We start from the raw sequence: 24,999 nt of genomic DNA on the forward strand, positions 1-24,999 counted from the left end.
TTACTTAATTAACATGTATAACCTGTGCCTGGCCATTCTACTCACATTAATTTTTTCCAGAGGTTTAGATTCCTTACCTTCTAAATGGCTACAAAAATTTCTGCCTAATCCATCTCAAGGAAGTATTGTAAGGATTCATGTATAAAATAAACATCTTGCTTTCTTTTTTTTCTTTTCTTTTCTTTTCTTGTTTTTTGAACATCTTGCTTTCTATGCAGTGAAACAGTGAATGTGACATTCAGATAGCCCAAGGCCATGTGGTTTCCCCCCTCCACCACCAAACTGCCCACTGATAAGACATCAGACAAGAAACAGCGAAAAGTAAATAGTGAATATCGGGTTGGCAGAGCCTAGGAAAGTGTTATGAGACCTGTTTCCTATTACAAGGGACTGAGCGGAAGCCCGTCTATTCAGTCACAGAGCCAGGAGTTCACACAGTGCGTACCAGGGACTGTTTCAAGGGAGATACTTTCCATCATCTCCTGAACCACTGGTCTCTGCTACTTCATGATGATCATGGATCTTTCCCAAGGCTGGGAGATTATTGTGACATATTTCTTCAGGACCCTGGGAAAAAGTGGTCAGCTGTTCCTCGGAGATCCTAGAAACGCATGGCCACAGCAGAGGGTTTTGCATGGAGGCGGCCACAGCAGTTGTCAAACAGAAGGACCTAAGGAATGCCCCTAACGCTTTATCCAACTGTTGGCCATATTTAAGACAGAAACAACTATAACAATTACAGGTTTGAACTCAATTAATTTTTTAAACTCTGCGTTTACAAGTGATATCAAGAAAACTGAAACAGTGGCAAGATAGGCAGACAATGCCTTGACAGTTCCTACCATCCTCTCAGACAGCCACGTTCTAGCCTCTACCTGGAAATAAAGACATTGGTTTACAGAGCGTTCTCATGGCACATTGGGCTTGCCAAATTACTCCTTCTGGACACTAGATGACAAAGTTAACCTGAAATTTGCAGTAAGGCTTCTTTTCATTATTATTGTGGGTGGGATTTTTGTTTGTTTGTTTTTTGCTGTTGTTTTTAAATAAAAGAAGGACATGCTTGATGTAAAAGTCAAGTCCTGGGTGGCTCAGCTGGTTAAATACCAGACTCTTGACTTTCGCTCAGGTCGATCTCACAGTCATGAGACAGAGCCCCATGTCAGGCTCCGCGTTCAGCAGAGAGTCTGCTTGAGCATCTCACATACACATACACACACACGCATGTGTTCTCTCTCTCAAATAAATAAATAAATCTTTAAAAAAAAAAACAAAGAAATAAATAAAAGTCAAATCCATAGAAATATAGAGGTTAAAAAATGAAAGTCCCTTCTTACCCCTCTCCTCATTCTTACAATATTTTGGTCATTTATTAAAAAGCAATCACTTTCATCTAGATATAAAGGTTCATCAGAAAAAAAACTTCTATTTACCATTTTAATTTTTGTTAAATCTCCATATTTCCAGATACACCTTCTTGACATTGATTTATATTCTTTCACTCTCTCTTTCCATTTTTGTAATCAAATTTGTTAGAATCTTGCCTATTTTATTAGTCTTTTCATGGAAATGATGGGGGTTTTATTGTTGATCAAGTCTAGCATTTATTAATTTCTATTTTTATTAAGTTTCTCCATCACATTTATTAATTATTTCTTTCTAGCTTCTTTTCATTCACTTTATTTTTATTATTCCTTAGTTGAATGCTCAGTTCATTTTTTAACAATTTCATTCATTTTGTAATAAATTTATTAAAGCATATATATTTTCTTTTAAATAATTTAAATAATCGACTTTAAATAATTTACTTTAAACACTGAAAACATGCAGAAGAAAATATAGGAGACTATCATTATGACTTTAACATAGAGAAGAATTTGAAGAATTCTTTGTCCACATCCCATAGGTGTTAATATGTAGTATTCTCATTGCCATTAATTTCCAAGTACTTTGTACTGTACACTTTAGTTTCCTTTCTAACATTTATTCTTAATTTCTAACTGGATAAAACTTTGCCTATTCTTTTGTGGTACCTTTCTAGTTTTATTGCATTGTGGTCAGGAACAATGTCTTATGTAACTTTTATTTTACAAAATGCATAAGCTATTGTACATGGTCAGTAGAAAATGACCATGTGGTGACTAATGAATAGATGGTCAATTTTTGAAGGACCTGATGGCTATGTGAAAGAATATCTCTTTTCGGCCTACAAACAAAATTAGATACACCCTTAAGTGTATATAAAGGTCAAGTTCATTAATATTTTTTTGTCTACTTGCTCTTTAATTTCTGGGATAGTTGCACTAAAATCTTTCCTTAGAAGAATGGCTTGTCAGTGTGCCCCTATATTTCCAACAATTTCTGTTTATATATGTCAAATGATGTCTTTTTAGGAGAAAAAAGAATTAAAATACAGATAATTTGGAGCTTTAGTTTCTAAAAATTGCATCAAATATGTCCCTTTCAGAGGTGCCTGAGTGGCTCAATGAGTTAAACATCTACGTTTGGCTCAGGTCATTATACCAGTGTCCTGAGATCGAGTCCTACATCAGGCTCCCTGATCAGCGGAGAGCCTGCCTCTCCCTTGCCTACTTCCCCTGCTTGTGCTCTCTTTCTGTCAAATAAGTAATTTTTTTTAAAAAGTCACTTTTAGTCTAATCTGAGTCTCTGTCTCTTAACAGTATGTTTTAGCCCATTTGAAAAGATTAATAATTTATAAGGAATAAGAAGTTAGATCCCTATCTTTCACTAAACACATAAACTCTAGGTACACTGAAGACCTAAATGCATACACAAACACTAAAAACATGCAGAAGAAAATATGGAAGACTATCGTTGTGGCTTAAATATAGGGAAGGATTTCTCTTAAAAAAGTACCGATTATAGGGGCACCTGGGTGGCTCAGTGGGTTAAGCCTCTGCCTTCCACTCAGGTCATGATCTCAGGGTTCTGGGATCCAGCCTCACATCAGGCTCTCTGCTCAGCAGGGAGCCTGCTTCCCCCACTCTCTCTGCCTGCCTTTCTGCCTACTTGTGATCTCTCGCTCTCTCTGTGTCAAATAAATAAATAAAATCTTTTTTTTAAAAAAATTACCAATTATAGAGGAAAATACTGATACAGTGGACTGCCTTATAAATTAAAATTTGGGTATGAGAAAAGATGTAAAAAGCCAAGCAAAAGAAAGCTACAGACTGGAGGAAAGATATTTGCAACTTTATAACCAATAAAGAATTAGTACCCAGAATACAAGAACTTCTAATAACCAATAAGAGAAAGACAAACAATTCAATGGAGAAATGATCATAGTCTTCAAAAAGGCAAGTCATAGAGTGGAAAATCAGAATGTCTAGTAAATACAGGAAAAGTTGTACAAATAAAGGAAGAAAAAAAATCTAACATATCATTGAATTTCCAAGCTGTCAAAGGAATATAACAATATTTGTAACATATTTATCAGATAGAGAAACAAACAAACAAGGAACAATACTTGTAACATGTTTATCAGATAGACAAAAGTTAATAAGCTTATAACATATGAATAAATCTTCCAAAAGTGATGTGTAGTTTAAAAAAAAAACAAGTTCCATACACCATGATACCACTTAGGCAAATATTTAAAACCCACAAAATAGAATATTTTATGTATGGATATAAAAATATGTAGCAAAAGTTTAAAGGCAATCATAAAAATGAAACATACCAACTTAAGAAAGATATAAGTTCTGGGAGGGAGGGATGGGAAAAAATTAGGACATGGACCTGTAATATCCTCTTTTTTTTTTTTTTAAGAGGTCTGAAGCAAACGGCAAAATTTGACATCTGTTTACCTTGCTCTACCTGTGGGTACACAGGTGCTACATACATCTATACTTTTCTATATGCATGAAATATTAAAAAAAAAAAACACCTTAGATTTAGTCTCTACCTTCACAAAGCATGTAGCCAAAGCAAATGGGAGCAAAATTTCACAGCATGCCAGATCCATGAATAATACCCCTTCTTCCTTATATGTGCTATTATGAATTCTAAAATATGCACTTTCTAATTGGAGTGCTTTTTAAGTTTTATTCTTTTTAGAGGGGGAGGGGCAGAGGGAGAGGGAGAAAGAGAACCTCAAGCAGACTCCTTGCTGAACACAGAGCCAGATGCAGGGCTTGATTTCACAACACTGAGATCATGACCTGAGCTGAAATCAAGAGTCAGATGCTTAACCAACTGGCCACCCAGGCACCATACATTGGATATTTTTTTTATTTGGGGGAGAGTAAAAGTAAATGTGTACTCTTGCTTGCTTTATCATTATTGTCAAAATAATCATTATTTTAGACTTTGAAAAGTACAAACATTTCAAGTTAGACACAAAATTTCCTGAAGGGCTATATGCAAGATACAGGGAGCCCATGGTGAGCACTGTATTAGTGGAGATAACTAAAATCTGTTGCTACAAGATGATGACTGTGCCAATTGCATAAAATATCCCAAGGCAGGTCAACAGGATGAATCTGAGCCTGCAAGTGCCATGCCAAGAGTAAATATGGGCAAAGTGTATGACTGAAATCTTTTTTTTAAGATTTTATTTATTTGACAGAGAGAGATCACAAGTAGGCAGAGAGGCTGGCAGAGAGAGTGGGGGAAGGAGGCTCCCTGCCAAGCAGAGAGCCCGATGAGGGGCTCGATCCCAGGACCCTGGGATCATGACCTGAGCCGAAGGCAGAGGCTTAACCCACTGAGTCACCCAGGCGCCCCTATGACTGAAATTATTAAATATATTTTTAAGTGTAAAACTGGCCTGTATTAGCTAGATTTTTCTTAGAAAACAGACTTGTGTCCATGACCAGAGCATTTCAATTCTGCTCCAAAAGTTTTTGAAAAGGGGGGGCGGGGGAGAAGAAGAAGAAGAAATTCATCTCTATCATCTAGAATAGTAGAGTTGAGATTACCATAATTTTAAGATTTTATTTATTTCAGAGAGAGAGCATGCAGGGTGCATGAGTGGGGGGAGGGGCAGAGGAAGAAGCAGGCTCCCTGCTGAGTGGGGAGATGCATATGGGGAGCTCAATCCCAGCTGAGGTCATGACATGAGCCGGAAGTTAGATGCTTACTGACTCAGCCACCCAGGTGCCCCCAATTTGAGTGTACTTTTTAATGTACACTCAAGAGACCTACTTGTTGAAGTATTGAGCAGGATTTGAAGTTCAGTCTCCCCATCTGGATTAAGGGCTTCCACATCTCTCTCCACAACTGTGGAACCAGGAATGAGAGAATCACTAGATCCTGTCAGAGGAAAAAGTAGAGTTTTAAAAGTCTACACTTTCTTAGAGCATTATTCATGGTTGATAGCAGAATGCTGTCTGCTACTGTAAGGACATGAAACAAACAACTCACCTTTCTTCACAGAGAAGCGAACACTTGTGGAATGCCCAGTGCTTTCTGAAGACAAATCCACAGACTGTACTGCCACATTGGGCTTCACCACTGACCCATTACCCAAAGATGTGGAATAAATCTCCATTTGCTTAACAAGCCTGTATAGGATAAAATATAACAACATAACATTGTAGAGATTTGTCATTAAAAGGTTTGTGTTCTCTCCCGCATTCCAGTAGAAAGGCATAACCACAGAACCCAAGTGATCACAACACTGATAAATTCCACTTAAAATAATTTATGTTCTTCACCAGAGTCTTGCTTTGTTGTATATACATTTTTTCCTAAAGTTCTGATGGACTGAAGGATACCATATATATAGATGCCAGAAAGCTGGAACTCAAGAATGACAAGTTTCCCCACAGAAATAGTCTCTATTGTGCTTCTCTTCACACAAAGGATGGTGTTGCTCTCTGTCATTGGCCAGACATGTGCTTCTTGTTTCTCCAAGGATGAGAACCAATTTCCCCTTATTCAACTCCCTCCTCTCATCCAAACCCTTTGGGATCTAAACCATTTCCTGTTAGTTGTTGGTTCAAGAGGCAACAATTCATTTGGAACCATGCAAGAATAGAGCGCTGAGATCACTGCCTCAGTTATTATCTCTACATCCCAAGTTTCCACAATGTTCTTTTCTACTTTGGATAACTTTGAAGGCAGATTAGTTGGAAGGCGGGATGGAGTGGGAGAGCCTGTTAGTTTGGTGTTCTACAAAGAAAAGTCATAAGACCTTTTCTTTTCCTTGTTTCCTACAAGAAGTATTTGCATTATTTCTGTACCTAATCAAACAAAATCTCTATAGCTAAGATAACTGATTCAATCAAGTTTTCCCAGAAGTGAGGAGATTTCATTAAAATGTAGTTGTTCCATATTCTAAATCTTTATTTTGGCCACTGAAGTATTTTTCACTTTCCCCAACTGACATAATAAAGAGACAAATTTTAAAGTAATTGAAGATTGTTTTTATAAAGAGAATATGATAATCATTTATATGGAAACCATTCGAGTTGGCTTGTCTGTTTTGAATGTTTCCTTTCATAACACCATTTTCTGAATTTTTAGCAATTCACACTATATATTTCCCACTTAATAAATAACAATCATATTCCAGAGCTGCTTTCAACAGAAAGAATACCTAACAGAATTCTAATCTTCTAAGAACATATTTCATATGTTTGTCAACCAAACAATATCCGCTGAGCACCAACTAAGAGGTCATACTCTATGAAACACTGGAGATACCAAGAGGCACTCCCTCAGACATTGGAAGGCCAAAGGGAAGGACATACTAGATATTTGGGAGTGCAGGGTGCACAACCACTTTTATAGGACTGCTTAGCCACAACCACTTTCAAGGCCATTTTTTCCTTCCATATGGTTCTTCCCTGCCCTTGCCATAACTGATTCAATTAGAGATGAGTGCCTGCTTTAGAGTACCCAATGCAGAGGTTGGCCATTGACCAGCATAAATTCTTGGAAGAAGCAATCAGATTCTTTTCATTCAGGAATTTTCAAGTTAGTGTCATTGTTATATCAGGAAAGTCATGGTGTAGAGGGGACCAGAGAGGTCATTCTGTCATTTTAAGAACAAATACAAGTTTAAAATAAGATGCTTAATTTTTCCTGTTGAGAATAAAAGATGGGATGCCTGGGTGGCTCAGTAGGTTAAGTGTCTGCCTTCTGCTCAGGTCATGATCCCAGCATTCTGGGTTCGGATCCCTCATTGGGCTCCCTGCTTAGTGGGGAGTCTGCTTCTCCCTCTCCCTTTGCCTGCCACTCCCCTTGCTTGTGTGCTCTCTCTCTTTCTCTCTCTCTCTCTCTCTCTGTGTCAAATAAATAAGTTTTTTAAAAAGAAAAAAATATGTAAGTAAATTCTTTTGAATTTTTTCATGGTGCTTATCACCTTCTAACTTCCTACGTAATTTACTTATTTATGTTTATTGTCTCTTATCCTTTCTCTGGAGTATAAGTACAATGAAGACAAGAATTTTTGTATGTCTTTAATCAACAGAACGTATTCCCAGCACATAAATAGTGCCTGGCACATTAAGGGCTCAGTAAATACTTCATTGAATAAACTTGCTTTCCTACCTTAAAAAAAAAATTGTCCACTTTATGATCTAGGAATGTCTCTCTCAAGAACATGGAAGCCATCCCTTTAAAATGTGAACATCAAGGGAGTTAGTTTCTCTATTTCCCAGTTCCTGTTGGGGGTAGGAATCTGATTTTAGTGGGTGGGTATCCTGCTCCAAGTTGCAAGGCTACCTCTTGTCATAAAGATATGAGAAGTTTGTTCTTCCTGTGGATAAAGTCAGTTAGCTAACACAGATGGTCACCTCAAGTACTGGGTTAATTTAAGATGAACTATGTGTGACAGTGTTGTCAAGTTCTCTTAACTGAGGACTAGTTATTGATTACCTGAAAACACATATGTAATAGATTATATCTGCTTGGCTATATAAAGAGGTGAGAGTTCTCTCTTAGTGTTTGCCTGTGATACACATCACATTCTGGTTTAATGCTTATGCCATAAAAAGTGTTTTCTTTCTCCAGTATCTTTGTGGAGAGCATTTCTGGGTTGAGAAAATATTTTGTTTTTAATTGTATCTCCCCAATGTCATAAACAGGGTTAATTTATGAGAGAACAAAATAGAAGTAAAGATGAAACATATATGTTTATTGAGTCATATTATAAAGACCAACTGCTAATCTTTTTTTTTTTTAAGACTAACTATATGAAAGTCAGGTATCCTGCTAGTGATTTACATATATTAACTCAGTTGAGCCTCACAAGAATCCTACTGAAGTGAGTCTCAAAATTACTCCTATATTATACTGAAGAATCTGAGGCTCTTCCAAGAGAAATGAATTTAGCCAAAATCATGTACCTACTAAATAACAATGCTAAGATTTGAACCCAAGACTGTCTGACTCCAAAGGCTGTGGCTGCAACCACTATATTATCCTGGATAGAAGGTCCACAAACTCCTCTTCAGGACCTTCAAAGCTGCCAGGGATGTCCTGTCATCTCCCTACTCCAGAATTCATAAAAGCCTGCCATGTTATGGTACTGTTTTTAGGTTCCCTTGAGATTCCATAAGGCTCTTTGCAATCGATCTCTTGTCAAGATAATTTAACCAGGCATCTTTTAACCAAAGAAGGCTGGCTGGAACAAAAATACAAATAGAAATATGAAACATAAACATACAAGATGGTCAGTATAGGGAAGCAGTTTTGCATTCCCAAGGATAGGTAAAGACGGACAATTACAAGCCCTGAATTTGACAGCCAAGTTTCAGGGTGATAGCTCAGCCTTCATAACAAGTAGTCAAAATGGTGAAAGGAAATCTTAGAGTCACTGACTGTAGTAGGATGCTCTTAACAGCAGAGACCTTACCCAGGGCTCCTCCCAGCTCAGACCAAGAGAATGGATGAATGGATGCTAGAGAACTTCACTATGACATGAGCCAGCTGGAGCTAGGCGGGTTTTTTCCTCCCTATCACCATCATGTTTTACTCTCACACTGTCCACTTCTCCCCATGAGTGGAGAAGGGGAGTCCAGTAGCTTAAGGACACAAACAGGAAATTGTGAAGAAAAGAAGGGAGAAGCCAAAGTGAGATAGGCAACAAAGGCCCAGGGTCTGTCAGGAGACTCCCAGCAGGTAGGCCCAGGTTCAGGGGACAGAGTTGGGGAAGGAAGATTTCCCCAGGGCAGCAATTAATTTTCTTCTCCAGGGAGACAAGAGTGATATCATGACCTCTGCGGGCAGTTAGCATGACCTCTGAGGGCAGTTCCAAATGAGTACTAAGGGCTCGGTGACCTGACCTGAGGGCTGGAGTCTGAGGGGACAGCCTTATCTAAGTGAATGAGGTTCCAAGTCCAGGAGGGCTCTGCTTAAGATCACCTGGGAGAGTCAACTGACAAGCCAGGATTAGAGAAGTAAGCAGACTAGAAATCCAGAGTGGGAGGAATTACTATGAGTATAGTTGTAACATTTCATATTTCAGTGTGTCCCAAATTGAAAATTTTTATTAAATAAAATAAAATATAATTTCTATTCACTCTCTAATCACCTCCTTTGAAGCCATTTGGATCAATCACACAGAATCAAGTTTTTCTCCATATCTCTTAAGCCAGTAAAATTTGTAATTGCTTATTATCAGTACAGTATTTTCCTCTGTATCATGATGTGTAATTTTCTCAGCCAAATCTCAGTTGCAAAACTGCAGACACAGAGCCTCCAGGTTGAAGGGAGCCCACTCCCACTCTCAAGCTCCATGTTCACTGAACAGAAACTCTGAATCCCATGGCCACTTCCCTCTCCAACTTCAAGAAGAATGGGAACCTCCACACTCCCAGTGAGAAGGGCCCAGACTCCTATTGAAATTTGAAGCCATAAAATAGACCAGTTAAACGGTTGAAACAACAACTGGTCTATTTTATGGCTTCAAATTTCAATAGGAAATTGAAATCTACCGCCATCTCTCAGAATTATAATCTTTTGAATGTCCTTATCCATTTCATGGTTTTGTACTTTTTCAAAAACTTTGAGGGCTCAACACTGTAAAAATTGGAAAACTGAGAACTACTTCTAGGAATTTCTCCTAAAAAAATAATGGGCCAGGCAAACAGAGATTATGTATAAGAATGTCGATTGCTCAAAATATGAAAAGTCTTGAAGCAATATAAATGTCCTTCAACAGCAATTGCTTAGATAAAAGTTCACTCAGTATCTAAAATTTATGATGTATATCTATAGATACTTACATTGAAAAGATGTTCAGAAGTTATTACTAAGTGACAAAACTAGCTATAAATCAGTAACGTAATATGACACAAACACACAGAGAGAAAAAATCTGGAAGAATATATATCAATAGGTTAATAAACAGGACATAGAGAAGCTCTATTTTTAATTTCTTAAGGAATCTACACACTGTTTTCCAAAGTAGCTGCACCATCTAGAAATTTAAAAGAGCACTTCCCTATGATCCTGCAATTGCAGTACTGGGTATTTACCCCAAAGATATAGATGTAGTGAAAAGAAGGGCCATCTGTACCCCAATATTCATAGCAGCAATGGCCCAGTCACCAAACTGTGGAAAAAACCAAGATGCCCTTCAACAGAAGAATGGATAAAGAAGATGTGGTCCATATATACAATGGAGTATTATGCCTCCATCAGAAAGGATGAATACCCAACTTTTGTATCAACATGGACGGGACTGGAAGAGATTATGCTAAGTAAAATAAGTCAAGGAGAGAGAGTCAATTATCATATGGTTTCACTAATTTGTGGAGCATAAGGAATAATACATAGGACATGGGGAGATGGAGAGGAGAAAGGAGTTGAGGGAAATTGGAGGGGGAGACGAACCATGAGAGACTGTGGACTCTGAGGAACCAACTGAGGGTTTTGGAAGGAAGGAAGGTGGGAGGTTGGGTGAGCCTTGTGGCAGGTATTGTGGAGGGCGTGTATTGCATGGAGCACTGGGTGTGGTGCATAAACAATGAATTCTGGAACACTGAAAAGAAATTAAAAAAAAGAAATTTAAAAATTTTTTAAAGGTGGGACAATTTTTTTAAATTTTGCTCATCTATATATTTTCTAATTTTTCTATAATGAGCATACAGATGTACTTAATTTTTTTTAATCAAGAAAACTATATATAAAATAAAAACACCATGAGTCCTAGTAAGGGACCTCTATAATAAGGTACGTACGTTTTATTATAAATATACAACCAAAAGTATGCTGAAACATAGGAATCAAAAAGAGAGAAAGCAGGTGGAGTTGGATTTTTTGTTGTTGTTCAATGTAGGCTTGGGAAAGGTAAAGAAAGCTTAACCCAGATACACCAGGATCTTGGGGTTAGCTGAGTTGTGTGCAGGGAGTGGGCAACATGTCCTGCAAAGTTATTCTATTATTTTCAGCTCTGTCATTGAGCTCCTTTTTTTTTTTAAGATTTTATTTATTTATTTGACAGAGATCACAAGCAGACAGAGAGGCAGGCAGGCTCCCTGCCGAGCAGAGAGCCCGATGTGGGACTCGATCCCAGGACCCTGAGATCATGACCTGAGCCGAAGGCAGCGGCTTAACCTACTGAGCCACCCAGGCGCCCCCATTGAGCTCCTTTTGTGCATTCAGGCTGACCCTTGGCCATACCAAATGAAGGCTAGGAAAGTAAGTTCTCATCTAAATCATCCCAGCTGGTCTCTATCTCCCAGATCATGGCCACCCCAGGAGCCAGGAGTTAACATATAACACTGTCTAGTAAATGAAAATCAGGTGGAAAGCCAAGGCTTCAGTCTGCCCTCCAGAGGACTCAGCCAGTTAGCACAGCCAGGAGAGAACTAAAGACACCATTCCTCATGTTTTAACCTAGGAAACTAGATAGCACTTTGTAAGGTTTTCTTTCCCAACAGGAATTGCACTTACGTTGCAAAGGTGTTGACATCATCAGTACCAGCTGCAGCAGCTTCCTGAAAAACACTTTCCCCGGCATTTAGAAGTTGACTCACTGTGGTTACCGCAATTTCTTTTGCCTGCAAGGAAGAAGACAGCAAACGATCATCATAGCAGACATAGATCATACATCCTCCTCACCATCATTATCATGCACTACTGCGGTATCAAGAGGCACCATTAGTATGGTCATTCAGAGGCAACTATTTTTCAAACTTGAAAGTTTAGTTTCAGAAGGCAGAGAGAATAAAGATAAGGCATAGGGAAAATTTAAATTCAGTCTGAATTTGGCCTCCCCACAAGGTCTTTCACAGAACCTCGACCCCACCCTCAAGGACACAAAAACAGATGCTTAGATACAGAGAAGCAGAAACAAAATAAGCCTGCAGGGCTCTGACTGCAGAAACATTACAGCCCATAATACTTAGTATAACTATTACACTTACTATTGAACTAAGTAAAGCGATTTCCCGTTTTGTCTTTCTTTCTGTGTCTGGTTTTGTTTTTGTTTTTTTTTTCTTCCCCTCTGTCTGTTTAAACACCTTGTGAGTTTTACCTCAAGTGTAGCGTTCCTCTCTGGGTTGAAGATCTCCCCGACCACTTTAGTGGCAGAAATGATGCCCTCAGGAGTTATTTGATTGTCATCAGATGTTAAGATCTGCACTTCCACAGAAATATTCAGAGACTGTGTTGAGATATTTTCTATCTGTTAAAAAAAAAACAACCTACGTTTATAGGACTATGTCTAAGCACTTTGCAATTGCAAGCAATTGCTGGTGAATAAACTGGAATGTAGCTGACCCTCAGTCTCCTGCATCCACTCAGTTCTTCATGTTTGCTTCTCTCCTTGAGCAAAAGACAAAGTTCATGCAGGCTGGTGGCTTTTCCAGCCTTTACTATCTGCCAAGATTCATTAACTAAGACTGTCTTGGGTAGATCAATGCCACTCAAAGTGGGATCAATGTAACAAGCAGTAACTGTTTGTTACAGGTTTCAAAACAGGGTTTGTTTGTTTGTTTGTTTGTTACAAGGTTCACAGGGAGATAAGCGCAGAAACTGACTGTGACTGGTCTGAAACTTAAACAACAATTGTATGTTGTTGAATCTAATGATTTTTTTCAGGGACTTATATTTGGATGGTAGCTACACTTGCATGAGCGTAGCATAACACATGAACTTGTTCTAATCACCATGTTGTACACCTGAAACTAATGTAACACTGGGTCAACTACACGTCAATAATAAATAAATAATTCAAAACTTTTTTATAAAGAGGAAAAAAATGATTGTATTTTATATAACTTTTTCTCATCCTATTTTCCTAGGAATTCATTATTATTACATTTTATAGAATTATCAGTCTGCAAGGGGTTGGAAATTTTTAAAACTAGCTTTTCAGCACAGATTGGGAAACACTGACCTTGACCATATCTCCGGATTCCAACTGGCCCCCTAGGTCTGGTGTTGTGAGGCTAAAACATCTTTAGGAGAGCCAGGGGTTAAAGTGTGTGCATGTGGCTTAGTTTTTCACTAGATGGCAGCATTATTTCAAAAATTATTTCAAAAATCAAACCAAGGTCACAGGCCATTCACACTTACGGGAGGGTTGAAAACAATATTCAAACAACAGACAAACACAACAAAAGCTCTCATTCAATAGCTAGGTCCCTGCTCTGTGCTAGGCACTTTGCTGGATGTTTTGTAAGAGCTCTCCCATTTAATATAAAACAATACTGTGAGAGGGGCATCCTCATCCTTTAAAGATTTGGAGAAGTAAAGGAGTTCAAACAGCTTAGAAGTGTCAGAGCTGACAGCAAAAAATTGGCTAGTCAGACTCCAGAACATGACGTCTTTCCCCCAGTCTGTGTAGTGTGTAGTTGGCAAAAACCAGGCAGTTGGCAGCCATTTCCACACTCCACTCCCAATCCCCGCTCTACCGCTAACCCTGCCCATCTACAACTGGGGAGCCAGAGTGATACAGTGTGGGCTTTAAAATAAAAAGTAACTCCATCACTCTTTGGCTGTGGTTCACTGCACGTCTCAGAGATAGTTTCCTCATCTATAAAATAGGTACATTAATATCTATCTATATAGTTATAAGAATTAAATATAACATAGGTAAAATGTTCACGCAGTATTTGGTGCACAGTATGTGGCTCAATCATTAGTATAATCCCTCTAATTATCTATGAGAATAACTGCGGCTCTATAAGGACTAAATGAGGTAATATATTTAACATGCCCTGCACTTAAAAGGACTACTTTAAAAGTTTCCTTTTCTCCCCCTTTTTGGCCTCAGATATTAGTAATTCCATGCATTTGCATTTCGGTATACACTGGGTCAAAATAATTTAATCTGCATGAAAAAAATATCTAGTCATATGTATTTCCCACTTCACTGGCTCATGGATACATCCCTGAGAGCAGTATTAGGTTTTAGGTTTCCCTGTCTCAAAAGGTCTTTGACAGTGGTTGTTTTTTTTCTCTTTATTGTGATTCAGTTAACCAACAAAATACCTTCCTTATGGTCTCAAATGTCAGTGATCTATTTTCAGTCAGGACTTCACTGCTCTAAAAAGATGAGGCCATTTACAATGTGTTATAGATTATCATTTGCTAAAATGTGCTGAACCAACAGGTCCAAAGGTCCTTTTTCACAAACAGATGTCAACTTCAAAAAAACAAAACAAAACAAAACAAAAAACTTTTGTTATTTCTAATTTGAGAGTTTTAAAAGCATTGATTTGATTTGACCATTAGGTAACCAAAGAACAGAGACTTCACACAGAATCGGAAATTTTCAGCTGCCGAGCGCATATGGCATACCTGATTTTCCAGGGCTTCCAGAGTTTGATTGCAATTTCCTATTGTCACATTTTCTAATTTTATCTCTCCATACATAGTTATACTGCATAGCCGGGTTGCTCTTGGTTTGCCCTCTTTGGTAAAAAGAAGAAAAAAAAAAGACAGCATTTGCAAAGACGGCTACTAGCTCCTGTACACATCCCCTTCTCGGTGGGATTGTGCTGCTCCTCCCATCAAGGAGTGGAGTCTGTTCCTCCATTTTCTGGATCTGGGCTGGACATAAACTTGTCCTGACCAACAGAATGTTCTGTGAGAGTTCCAGAACTTGGGCCTCAAGAAGACTTGAAGTTTTAGCCTTTGCCCTCTTGGAACACTGTCTCAAGACTATTGTAGGAGGAGGCAGCTCTGATCTATGGGAGGATGAGAGGCTATGTGGAAGAGGACAGAGTCGGTCCAGCCAGCACCAAAGTGCCAAGTGGTGAGGATGTCTTGGACATTCCGGCAGTCCATCAACCCACAGAACTATGAAAAATCTAAATTATTCATTGGAGCCACAAAATTTGGGATGGTTTAATATATAGCAATGGGAAAGTGAATCAAGCAATCATTACAGGAAAGTTTTAGGCAGATGTCCCTTGTCTTGATTTTTAATCTGAAATTCAAAAGACTATTCAACTGTTTCCGACCTTTGAAGTCTGCAAGGAAGGTGTGCCTACCAACATAAGGGTTTGAACTAGATGTGACGAGGGCTGAAAGATCAGAAATAATTTGAAAAATTGCTACTAGATATCAAATTATATATTGATCCTTCTTTATCCAAATCTGAATAACACCTGAAAGCCAAAGAGTTCTATTTTATTGTAGCACTTATCTGATATCTGGTTGACTCTCAATAAAAACTTTTTGAATCATTGAGTTTATATCCTGTAATTATCACTGAGCCAACCTACCTCAGTATCCTCCTGTGACTAATACTTAAGAGCCAAAAACATAATATGTATCAAACAAGCGTGATGCCCCTTAATGAATATATTATTGATTTTTTAACTATTCCTGATTTGGTAGCACATGATTATTTTTTGTAGCTATATCTCTTATAAATTATAATGAAATAGTTAAGATATAGAAAACATGAAAAATTAAGACGACAAGTATCCATAGACATACCATACAATATAAGAAGTAAGTACCAATAATATGAAGCCCTGCTGCCTTTTACCTTCTGAGCTTTTAATCAAGAGGCTAGAAGGGCCTATGTAAAGAACAGGATCATGAATATTGGAGTAGGCCTGTTATTATATATGGGCCAAGGAAATTTGAATTCTGCAAATGAAATACTAGTCTACATAATCTCTTAGAATAAATAAGATAAATAAGAAACACAATTGGAAAGACCTATACCTGTAAGTAAGTGTTTCAAAGAGCACTTGACATACACAAAAATAGATCTCTAAATAAAAAGTGAAATTCTTCCCTGAGTTATTACTGACAGAAGGTCTATCAAACGTTTTCATGAATGATCTAGAATTGGCAGTATTATTGAGATATCCTGTTCTGCAGGAAATCATGGTATCCTGCAGGGAGATGTGAGAAATATGAGGACTGGTCAAATGAAGGTCAATGCAAACAAAGTTCAGATAAAACATCAAGGGAAAAATCATACAGCATAATGGGCTATAAGCTGTCAGGAAAGGAATCTGTGCATTTTTAAGGACTACTCTCAGAAAGTATTACCCAGTACAGCACTGAATTAAGTCATCAAAATCCTGTATATCATCAGGGAGCATATTTGAAGTTTAAAAATGTTATTTGCTCCTTTATTCTTAGAATGTCTCTATGCAAGCAAGGTTGCCATGCCTCAAGGAAGGTACGATGAACCTGGAGAATGTTTCAAGATGGATAACTAAAATGACTAAGGAGCTGAAGAATGACCAAATGTGGACAGACTTAACTGAGCATCTCTACCTAGAAAGTTGAAGTCTTAAAGTAGATATGGTACGAATCTATAGTTATTGCTTAAAATTCAGACAAATTATATGACTCAATGATCAGATATTAATATGCTCAAATTCTAGGACCTAAATGAAACTGGGAAAATAAACCAGTGGAAGAAGAATTAAAAGAATTTGTAACTGATCCATATTACAGTTTTTAGGGGAATTAGAATTATATGAGGTTGCATCCTAAACTTTGAACATGGACATAATGAAAGGGAGCCAAACCCTTCCACAAAACCTTCTCTGATGCCTCTTCCAGGGACTTAATACTAGTTGGAGGGATGATAGGTATGACCCCGCATAGTGATTCCTATGCTTAAATAGGAGATGTTTGGAAAAACACATACCATTTAAAGTGTCCTTATCACATCTTTGTTGGGAAGATCCATATTTTCCCGCTGGAATTCTATCAAAAGTAAAAATCCCATAGGTACTGTTTTCACAGAAATTAGCTATCAAGAAAAGAAAATAAATTTTTCATCATAAATTATACTTTTCTTTTTAAAATTTCAAACGATAAAAATCAAAGTTCAAAACCTATACGGTATAATTTGAAGGCTAATAGAAGACTTTAGGACTCACTGACCCACCTGGAACTTTACACTTCTTTATCTGGTTGAGTTGATACCATTAGAAAAACTAGTGTGTTAGTTAATGGGTTCTAGGATATACAACCCAGTAGAGGTGGGATGTGACTGCTAACACATCAGAAAGGATAGTGAAATCAGATTAGTTGAAATCTTGACAACTAAAGGTAAAGAACCCATAGTACCAAAAGGCATCATGAGGAGATGGATCAAAGCAAAAGACCAAAGACATGGAGCATTTGAGATATACTCGCTTGTAGAAGTATAGGAAATTATAGGACGGCATTTCTAAGGCTCTGGATCCTAAGCATCCAGCATAAAGAGTACAGAGTATTGGGAAGTATACTGCAGATGAAGATGCAGCTTTGAAACATTATTTACAATATCCAAGACATGAAAGTAACCTAAGTCTCCTATATATATTATAAATATATACTATATATATAAACCTGTGTGTGTATACATATATGATTATTACCAGCCATTAAAAAAATAAGACCTTGCCACTTGCAACAACATGGATAGACTTAGAGGGTATTATGCTAAGTGAAATAAGTCAGACAGAAAAAGAAAATACCATATTATTTCACTTATATGTGGAATCTAAAAAACGCAACAAATGAATAAACAAACAAAAAACAGAAACATTTTCATAAATGCAGAGAACAGATAGGTGGTTGCCGAGGGAAGAGGGTGGGGGGAATTGGTGAAATGAGTGAAGGGGAGTGAGAGATACACACTTCCACTTATGGAATGAATATGTCATGGGAATGAAATGTACAGCACACGGAATGGAGATCAGTGGTACTGTAACAGTGTTATATGGTGACCGATGGTAGCTACACTTGTGGTGAGCACAGCATGATGGATAGAGTTGTTGAATGACTGTGTTGTACACCTGAAACTAGTGGAACATTGTGTGTCAACTATACTTCAATTAAAAAAAGAAATGACTTTGAACATTGATTCTGAGAGAGGACAGCCTGAAGTCAAACCACTAATTTAATAACATCTCATCCAGAAAAAGGATGAAAAAAACAAAAACTTCATCTAAATGTATACTTGGATAGGAACATGTACCATTGATTTCAGAAAAGTTAAATATGATAGAATTGTGATATTTGAAATGGGGTAATATGATATATCAACAACTGAAAAGAGTGGAGGGAACCATACCACCCATTGCCCTGAAGCAGACGCTAGAACTAGAAGGAAAAACATGGTGCTTTCAGTTTACACAGAAATTTGATAGCTGAGAAACATACTAGGGATATTGAACATATAAGTAAGTAGCCCCAAAAGAACACTCCACTTTTACTATTAAACTAACAATCACATCTTAAAGCCACCATCATTAAACCCATTGTTACTAAATCATTAACAGAAACTTCAAGAAGCTTTCCTGCTGTCCTTTCCTGACACAAGTCACCTAAACCTCATAGTACCAGTACCAGTCCTTATTAACACAAGTCACCTAAACCTCATGGTACCAGTACCAGTACTAGATACTAGTACCTAGTACCATCCCAAATAACTTACCAATTGTACATCTCCATCCTTTCCATAAGTCTAGACAAATGCACCTGCCATTTTCCCAGGTTCCACCATTCTTGCAATACTCCATAGGGATGCTGGGTGAGGAGGTTGATAGTTCTAAAAAAACAACAAAAATAGAATAGTACTTAAACTGGCTAATTAATTTCTCTTCTGGGTCTGTGGCCTTTCATTTCTATATGTAAAACAATTACTTTGAGTACCACTGGAGAAATATTTTTTGTAAGATTATCATCAACAAAAATATACATTGAGAATCTACACAGGGTATATAATGCTTATGAGAAGTTATGAAGACCAAAAAACTATATTTGAAAGACACAATACTTTGATCAAGGAGATTAGGATCTACTGGGGTAAACAGATTATACAGATGAGATGGATGGATGGATGGATGGATGGATGGATGGATGGATGAATAGATAGACTGGCCAACTAAGTCAGCATGCAGATTTGTAAATGCTATAAGAATACAAAAGAGAAATGTTGAGGACAGAGGTAATTTATCCAGGGAAGTCTTTCCAGAAGACGTGGTGTCTGAATCAGATTTGAAGACTAAATCTAGAAAAGCCAGATTAAAAGGGATAGCCCCAAATAGGCAGGATACGAAATGCAAAACCACAAAAATAAAGTTATGATGTGTCCGAGGAACATGGCAAAGTTTAACAAATCAGGAACACTGGTTCTACGTGGAACAGCAGGACACAAACTGATTGTGAGTGGGTTTATAGATTAAGCTAAGGAGATTTAGTCTTGTAAGAGTCTAGAGAGAGATTAAAACAAGGTAGCAACATAATAAGGTATGTATTTTAAAAAGATACCTCAAGGAAGATGGGAAGTGACTGAGGGTAGAAGGCAAGGAAGGCCACTTAAATGGGGAGCAGATCTGGAGCAATGACTCTAAGGAAGTTAGGTGTCAACAGATTCAGGAAGCATGCCTGGAACAGGATTGTAAGGATCTTGTGACCAAGTTATTTTAAGTTGGGCACACTGGGACTTTTTGTTTCTTAAAAAAAAAAAAAAGTGGAAAAAAGAGAGCCAAACCAGAAACAGACTTAACTATAGAGAACAAACTGATCTTCTCCTAATGATTTTCTCAACATTTTTTTTTGTCTAGCTTATTTTATGGTAAGAATACAGTATATAATACATATACCACATAAAATATCTGTTCATCTTTACATTTGTTATTAGTAAGTGTTCTGACCTACAGTAGGCTGTTAGTAGTTAAGTTTGGGGGGAGTCAAAAGTTATGCACATATTTTTTTTTAAACTTTTCTCTTTTTTAAATTTTTTCTTTTTTTGAGAGAGAAAGAGCATGTTCTAAGCAGTACAAAGGGCTGGCATCTCCCACCCTCACGTGGTTCAAGGCTTAACTGTAGATACAACATATCTAGTCACCTGATTTTAAAAAAACTCTGAAGCAGGGCGCTTGGGTGGCTCAGTCATTAAGCATCTGCCTTCAGCTCAGATCATAATTCCAAGGGTCCTAGGACCAAGCCCTGTACTGGGCTCCCTGCTCAGTGGGCTAACTGCTTCTCCCTCTCCCTCTGCCTGCTGCTCCCCCTGCTTGTGCTCTCTCCTTCTCTCTCTCTCCTCCTCTGTTAAATAAATAAATAAATAAATAAATAAATAATAAAAGCTTTAAAAAAATCAAACAAAAAAACCAAACAAACAAATGCCAAGGCAATTCAAATGCCAAGGCAATTCAATAAAAGAAAACTAAAGATATACCTACCTATGACACAGAAATTCTACTTCTAGATAAATATGCACAATACATGGAAATACATGTCCACAAAAGGATTTATATGAGAATGCAGGTTCTAGAAACATTGCTATTGTGTGCCACTTGGATCCTTCCCTTCATATTTGAAGTATTCATTCCTCCAGCTTTTGTGAATTTTGGCAACTGAGAACACTTATCTGAGTCCTTTTCTAGAACTGCTTTCAACTAAAGAGAATCAGTTCATCCAAGATCCTCATGATATGTGCCATGGCCGGTCAAAGCCAGAGAATAAAGTTTCATCCCCCTGACTCAAGGCCTCAAAGAGTATATTTTCCAAAGACATCTATACTACATATCTCATCTCTCATACTCTTCTTATAATATGATGATGACTCTTCTCCACTGAAAGATGGAGTTTGTGTTCCCTGTCCTTGACTTGAGCAGACTTTTATGTCTTCCCTGACTAAAAGAGTGGCAGTAATGATGTGACTTCCAGGCTATATCACAAAAGATGATTTGTCTTCTACCTAACTCTCTCTCACTCAGGATCTATACCTTGGGAGATCTGAACCTGCAGGTATCACATGAGAAATCTGGCTACTCAGAAGCCTCTAGGCTAGAGACATCAAGAGGAGAAACTACACACAGAGAGAGAAGACTAAGGCGTTTCAGCTGTTCCAAGTTTTTGAGTCTCCCTTGTCCGGGCACAACACATGACTGGAGAAAGCTCAAGATGACCCCAGCTCCAGCAGCCTTGTGAGGGCCACTTTATGGAAGATCCTAATCCAGAACCACCCAGGCATGCTGCTGCCAAATTCTGGGTCCAGAAAAACTATGAAAGATATTAAAATGACAATTTTCATTTTAAGTCACCAAATTTTGGGGTAATTTGTTCTGCAGCAATAGATAACTAATACAGACATCAACACTGGAGGGCTTTCTCAACTTCAGCTGTCTTGTAGTCTCCTTCTACCCAATTCTGACTCCATAACCACCCCCCCACCCTACAAGTATTGATCCCAACAGCACTTGTTGAAACTTTGATGCAGATAAATCTTCAATTCAGAATTTGTCTTCTAGGGAACCCAATCCTGGCAGTTTTATTCATGTTAGCAACTGAGTGGCTCAGTTGGTTAAGTGTCCAACTCTTGATTTTTGGCTCAGGGTATGATTTCAGGGTCCTGGGATTGAGCCCAATATTGGGCTCTGCACGCAGCAGGGAGTCTGCTTCTCTCCCTCCCTCTCTCTTTCTCTCTCTTTGACACTCTCCCCCAAACACTCTCTCTCTCTCTAAAAATAAATCTTTTGTAAAAAGTCCACCAACTGAATAAACAAATTATGTGATTCATATAATGGAATATGATTATTTAGCAATAAAAAGGAATAAACACAACAACATAAATGAATCTGGAAAACATTACATTAAAAAAGTATTCAGACATACAAGAGTAAATACTACTTAATTTTGTAAATATAAGGTTCAAAAATAGCAAAACTAATCTACGATGATAAAATCAGAACAGTGTTTGCCCAAGGGGGAGGGGGAAGGGGTGGGGTGACTGACTGGCAAAGAACACCTGCAGCTACAGCACACAGTGAACACCGCCTAAATTTTAGCCAGATAAACATAAAACTTCACAGTAAAGGCCTGTGCCTCAATTCCTTTTACATAATAAATCATGTCTGACTTTTAACCAAAAAAGTATAAAGTATGTTAAAAGGCAAAAACACAGCCTGAACAGACATACCAAGCATCAGGACAGACTTATATGTGGCAGATATTTTAGAATTATCAGACCAGAAATTTGAAAAAATGATGGTTAATATGCTAGGAGCTCCAATGAAAAAAGTAGACAACACACAAGAACAAGTGAGTAATATAAGAAAAGAGATGGAAGCTCTAAGAAAGAACCAAAAGAAATGCTAGAAACCAAAAACACTGTAACAGAAGTGAAGAATGTCTTTGACAGGTTCATCAGTAGACTGGACAAGTCCAAGGAAAGAATCACTGAGCTCAAAACAATGTCATTAGAAACTTTCTAAACTGAAAACAAAGACAAAATCAGAGAGGGAGACAAACCATAAGACACTCTTAATCACAGGAAACAAACCAAGTGTTGCTGGGGGGGAGGGGATTAGGGGGATGGGATAATTGGGTGATGGACATTAAGGAGGGCATATGATGTAATGAACACTAGGTGTTATGTAAGACTGATGAATCATTGAACTCTACATCTGAAACTAATAAGACATTATATGTTAATTGTATTTAAATTTAAAATAAATAAAATTTTAAAAAATAAAAACAAGGAGAAAACAAGAATGAAAATTATAATGGAATATCTGAGAACTATGGGACAAAAGGTATAACATACATCTAATGGGAATACCAGAAGGACAGGAAAGGGAAGAAGGAATAGAAGAAATATTTGAAGTTTGTTTGTTTTTTTGTTTGTGTATATAAGATTTTGTTTATTTATTTGAGAAAGAGTGTGTGTGCACATGACCACAAGTAGGGGGAGCAGCAGAGGGAGAAGGAGAAGCAGACTCCCCACTGAGCAGGGAACCGGATGTGGGGCTCAATATCAGGACCCTGAGATCATGACCTGAGCCAAAGGCAGCCACTTACCCGAATGAGCCACTCAGTTGCCCCAAAATATTTGAAGTTTTATTGTCTGAAAATATTCCAAAATAAATAATAGACACCAAATCACAGATATAGGAATCTCAGAGAACACCAACCAGGATAAATGTCAAAACCAAACCAAACCAAACAAACTATACTTAAGCACATTCTATTCAAACTGCAGAAAATCAAAGACAAAGAGAAAATTTCAAAAGAAGGATTAGGGGAGAGAAAGCTTATCTGCAGAGAATCAAGTATAAGAATTAATTACATTGGAATTCTCCTCAGAAACCATGCAGGAAATAAAAAAGTATAGTGAAATAGTCAGTGTTGAAAGAAAAAAAAACACCAATAAAGAATTCTGTATCCAAGGAATTATCCTTTAAAAGCAAATGAGAAATAAAGACCCTCAGGCAAACAAAAATTGAAAGAGTTTGCAAGAAATTTTAAAAATTCTTCAAAGAGAAGGAAATGATATAGGCCAGAAACTTTAATCTATGTAAGAAAAGAAGAATATTAGAGAAGGAATAAGTGAAAGTAAATAAAATCTTTTTCATTCTTAATGATAAGTTTATTCAAAATAATAATAGCAATGATAGATGAGGTGATTATAGCTTACGGAAAAATGAAATAAATGGCAAAAAAAATGTTATAAGGGAAGAGAAGGAGGAATTGGGAACACTATATAATGAGGGCCTGGTACTATTCATTAGGCCATATATTGTTACTAGAAAGTGGACTTAGATTAGTTGTTTTTTTTTTTTTTAAAGATTTATTTATTTATTTATTTATAGAGAGAGAACACGAAAGTGAGGGGAGAAACAGAGGGAGAGAGAGAATCTCAAGCAGACTCCGTGCTGAGTGCAAGGGCCAGTGCAGGGCTCTCTCTCACGACCCTGAGATCATGACCTGAACTGAAATCAAGAGTTGGGTGCTTAAGCAACTGAACCATCCAGGTACCCTCGGCTTAGATTAGTTGTAAATGTATATTACAAAATTTTTTTAAATATAAAGGATATGCTAAGAGAGGAGAGAAAGCAGAATTATATAAAATGCTCAATTAAAACCAGATAAGGCAGAAAAAGACAATAGCAATGGAACAAACAAAGAAAAGAACATTAAAAACACTTACAAATATTATAAGACAGATACTATAGAGTGAATAAAGAACAAGACACAACTATATGTTGTCTATAACAAACGCACTTTAAATCAAAGGACACAAATAGTTTAAAAGAAAAGTGATAGAGAAAGATATACCATGACAATACTAATTAAGGGAAAGTTAGAGAAGCTGCATTAACTTCACACAAAGCAGACTTCAGAGCAAGGAAAGTCAGAAATAAAGGACATTTCTTTCCTAATGATAAATGGGCTAACTCTCCAAGAACTAGCAATCTTTGATACGTGTGTACCAAACGATATAGTGTCAAAATAAATGAACCAAATCTGACAGAAAGAAAAATAGATAAATTTGCTATGATAGCCAGAGACTTAAACATCTGTTCTTAGTAATGGACAGATCCAGCAAACAGAAAACCAGTAAAGGTAAGGTTGAACTGAAAGCACCATCAACTAACTAGATCTATTTGAGAAGAAAATTATAGTATACTTCACCCAACGATGTCAGAATACACATTCTTCTCAAGCACCCATGGAGTAGTCACTGAGATAGACTACATTCATGTACCATAAAATACATCTAAACAAATTTCAAAGAATAGAAATCATTCCAAGTATGTTTTCAAACCAAGATGGAATTAAACTAGAAATCAATAATAGAAAGATAGCTGGAAAATCCCCCAA

General features: G+C 37.4%; 1 protein-coding gene across 2 annotated transcripts in view; it reads right to left on the reverse strand.

Annotated features, from left to right (window-relative positions):
* ADGRG7 (adhesion G protein-coupled receptor G7) overlaps window positions 1–24,999 on the reverse strand; it is an 80,056-nt gene that overhangs the window by 40,747 nt on the left and 14,310 nt on the right. For both annotated transcript variants that reach the window (XR_006818048.1, XM_046002769.1), the window contains exons 2-8: window positions 18,824–18,937; window positions 17,045–17,149; window positions 14,722–14,834; window positions 12,452–12,601; window positions 11,869–11,975; window positions 5,386–5,525; window positions 5,167–5,274 (exon numbers count right to left, since the gene is read on the reverse strand). Coding sequence is in view for 1 of the 2 variants with exons in the window: in XM_046002769.1 (XP_045858725.1) it covers window positions 5,167–5,274; window positions 5,386–5,525; window positions 11,869–11,975; window positions 12,452–12,601; window positions 14,722–14,834; window positions 17,045–17,149; window positions 18,824–18,937 (837 nt within the window). In the remaining variant the exon portion in view is untranslated. The remainder of the gene's footprint in view (window positions 1–5,166; window positions 5,275–5,385; window positions 5,526–11,868; window positions 11,976–12,451; window positions 12,602–14,721; window positions 14,835–17,044; window positions 17,150–18,823; window positions 18,938–24,999) is intronic.

Source organism: Meles meles, chromosome 4 (genome assembly GCF_922984935.1).
Source record: "Meles meles chromosome 4, mMelMel3.1 paternal haplotype, whole genome shotgun sequence".
Lineage (NCBI taxonomy): Eukaryota > Metazoa > Chordata > Mammalia > Carnivora > Mustelidae > Meles > Meles meles.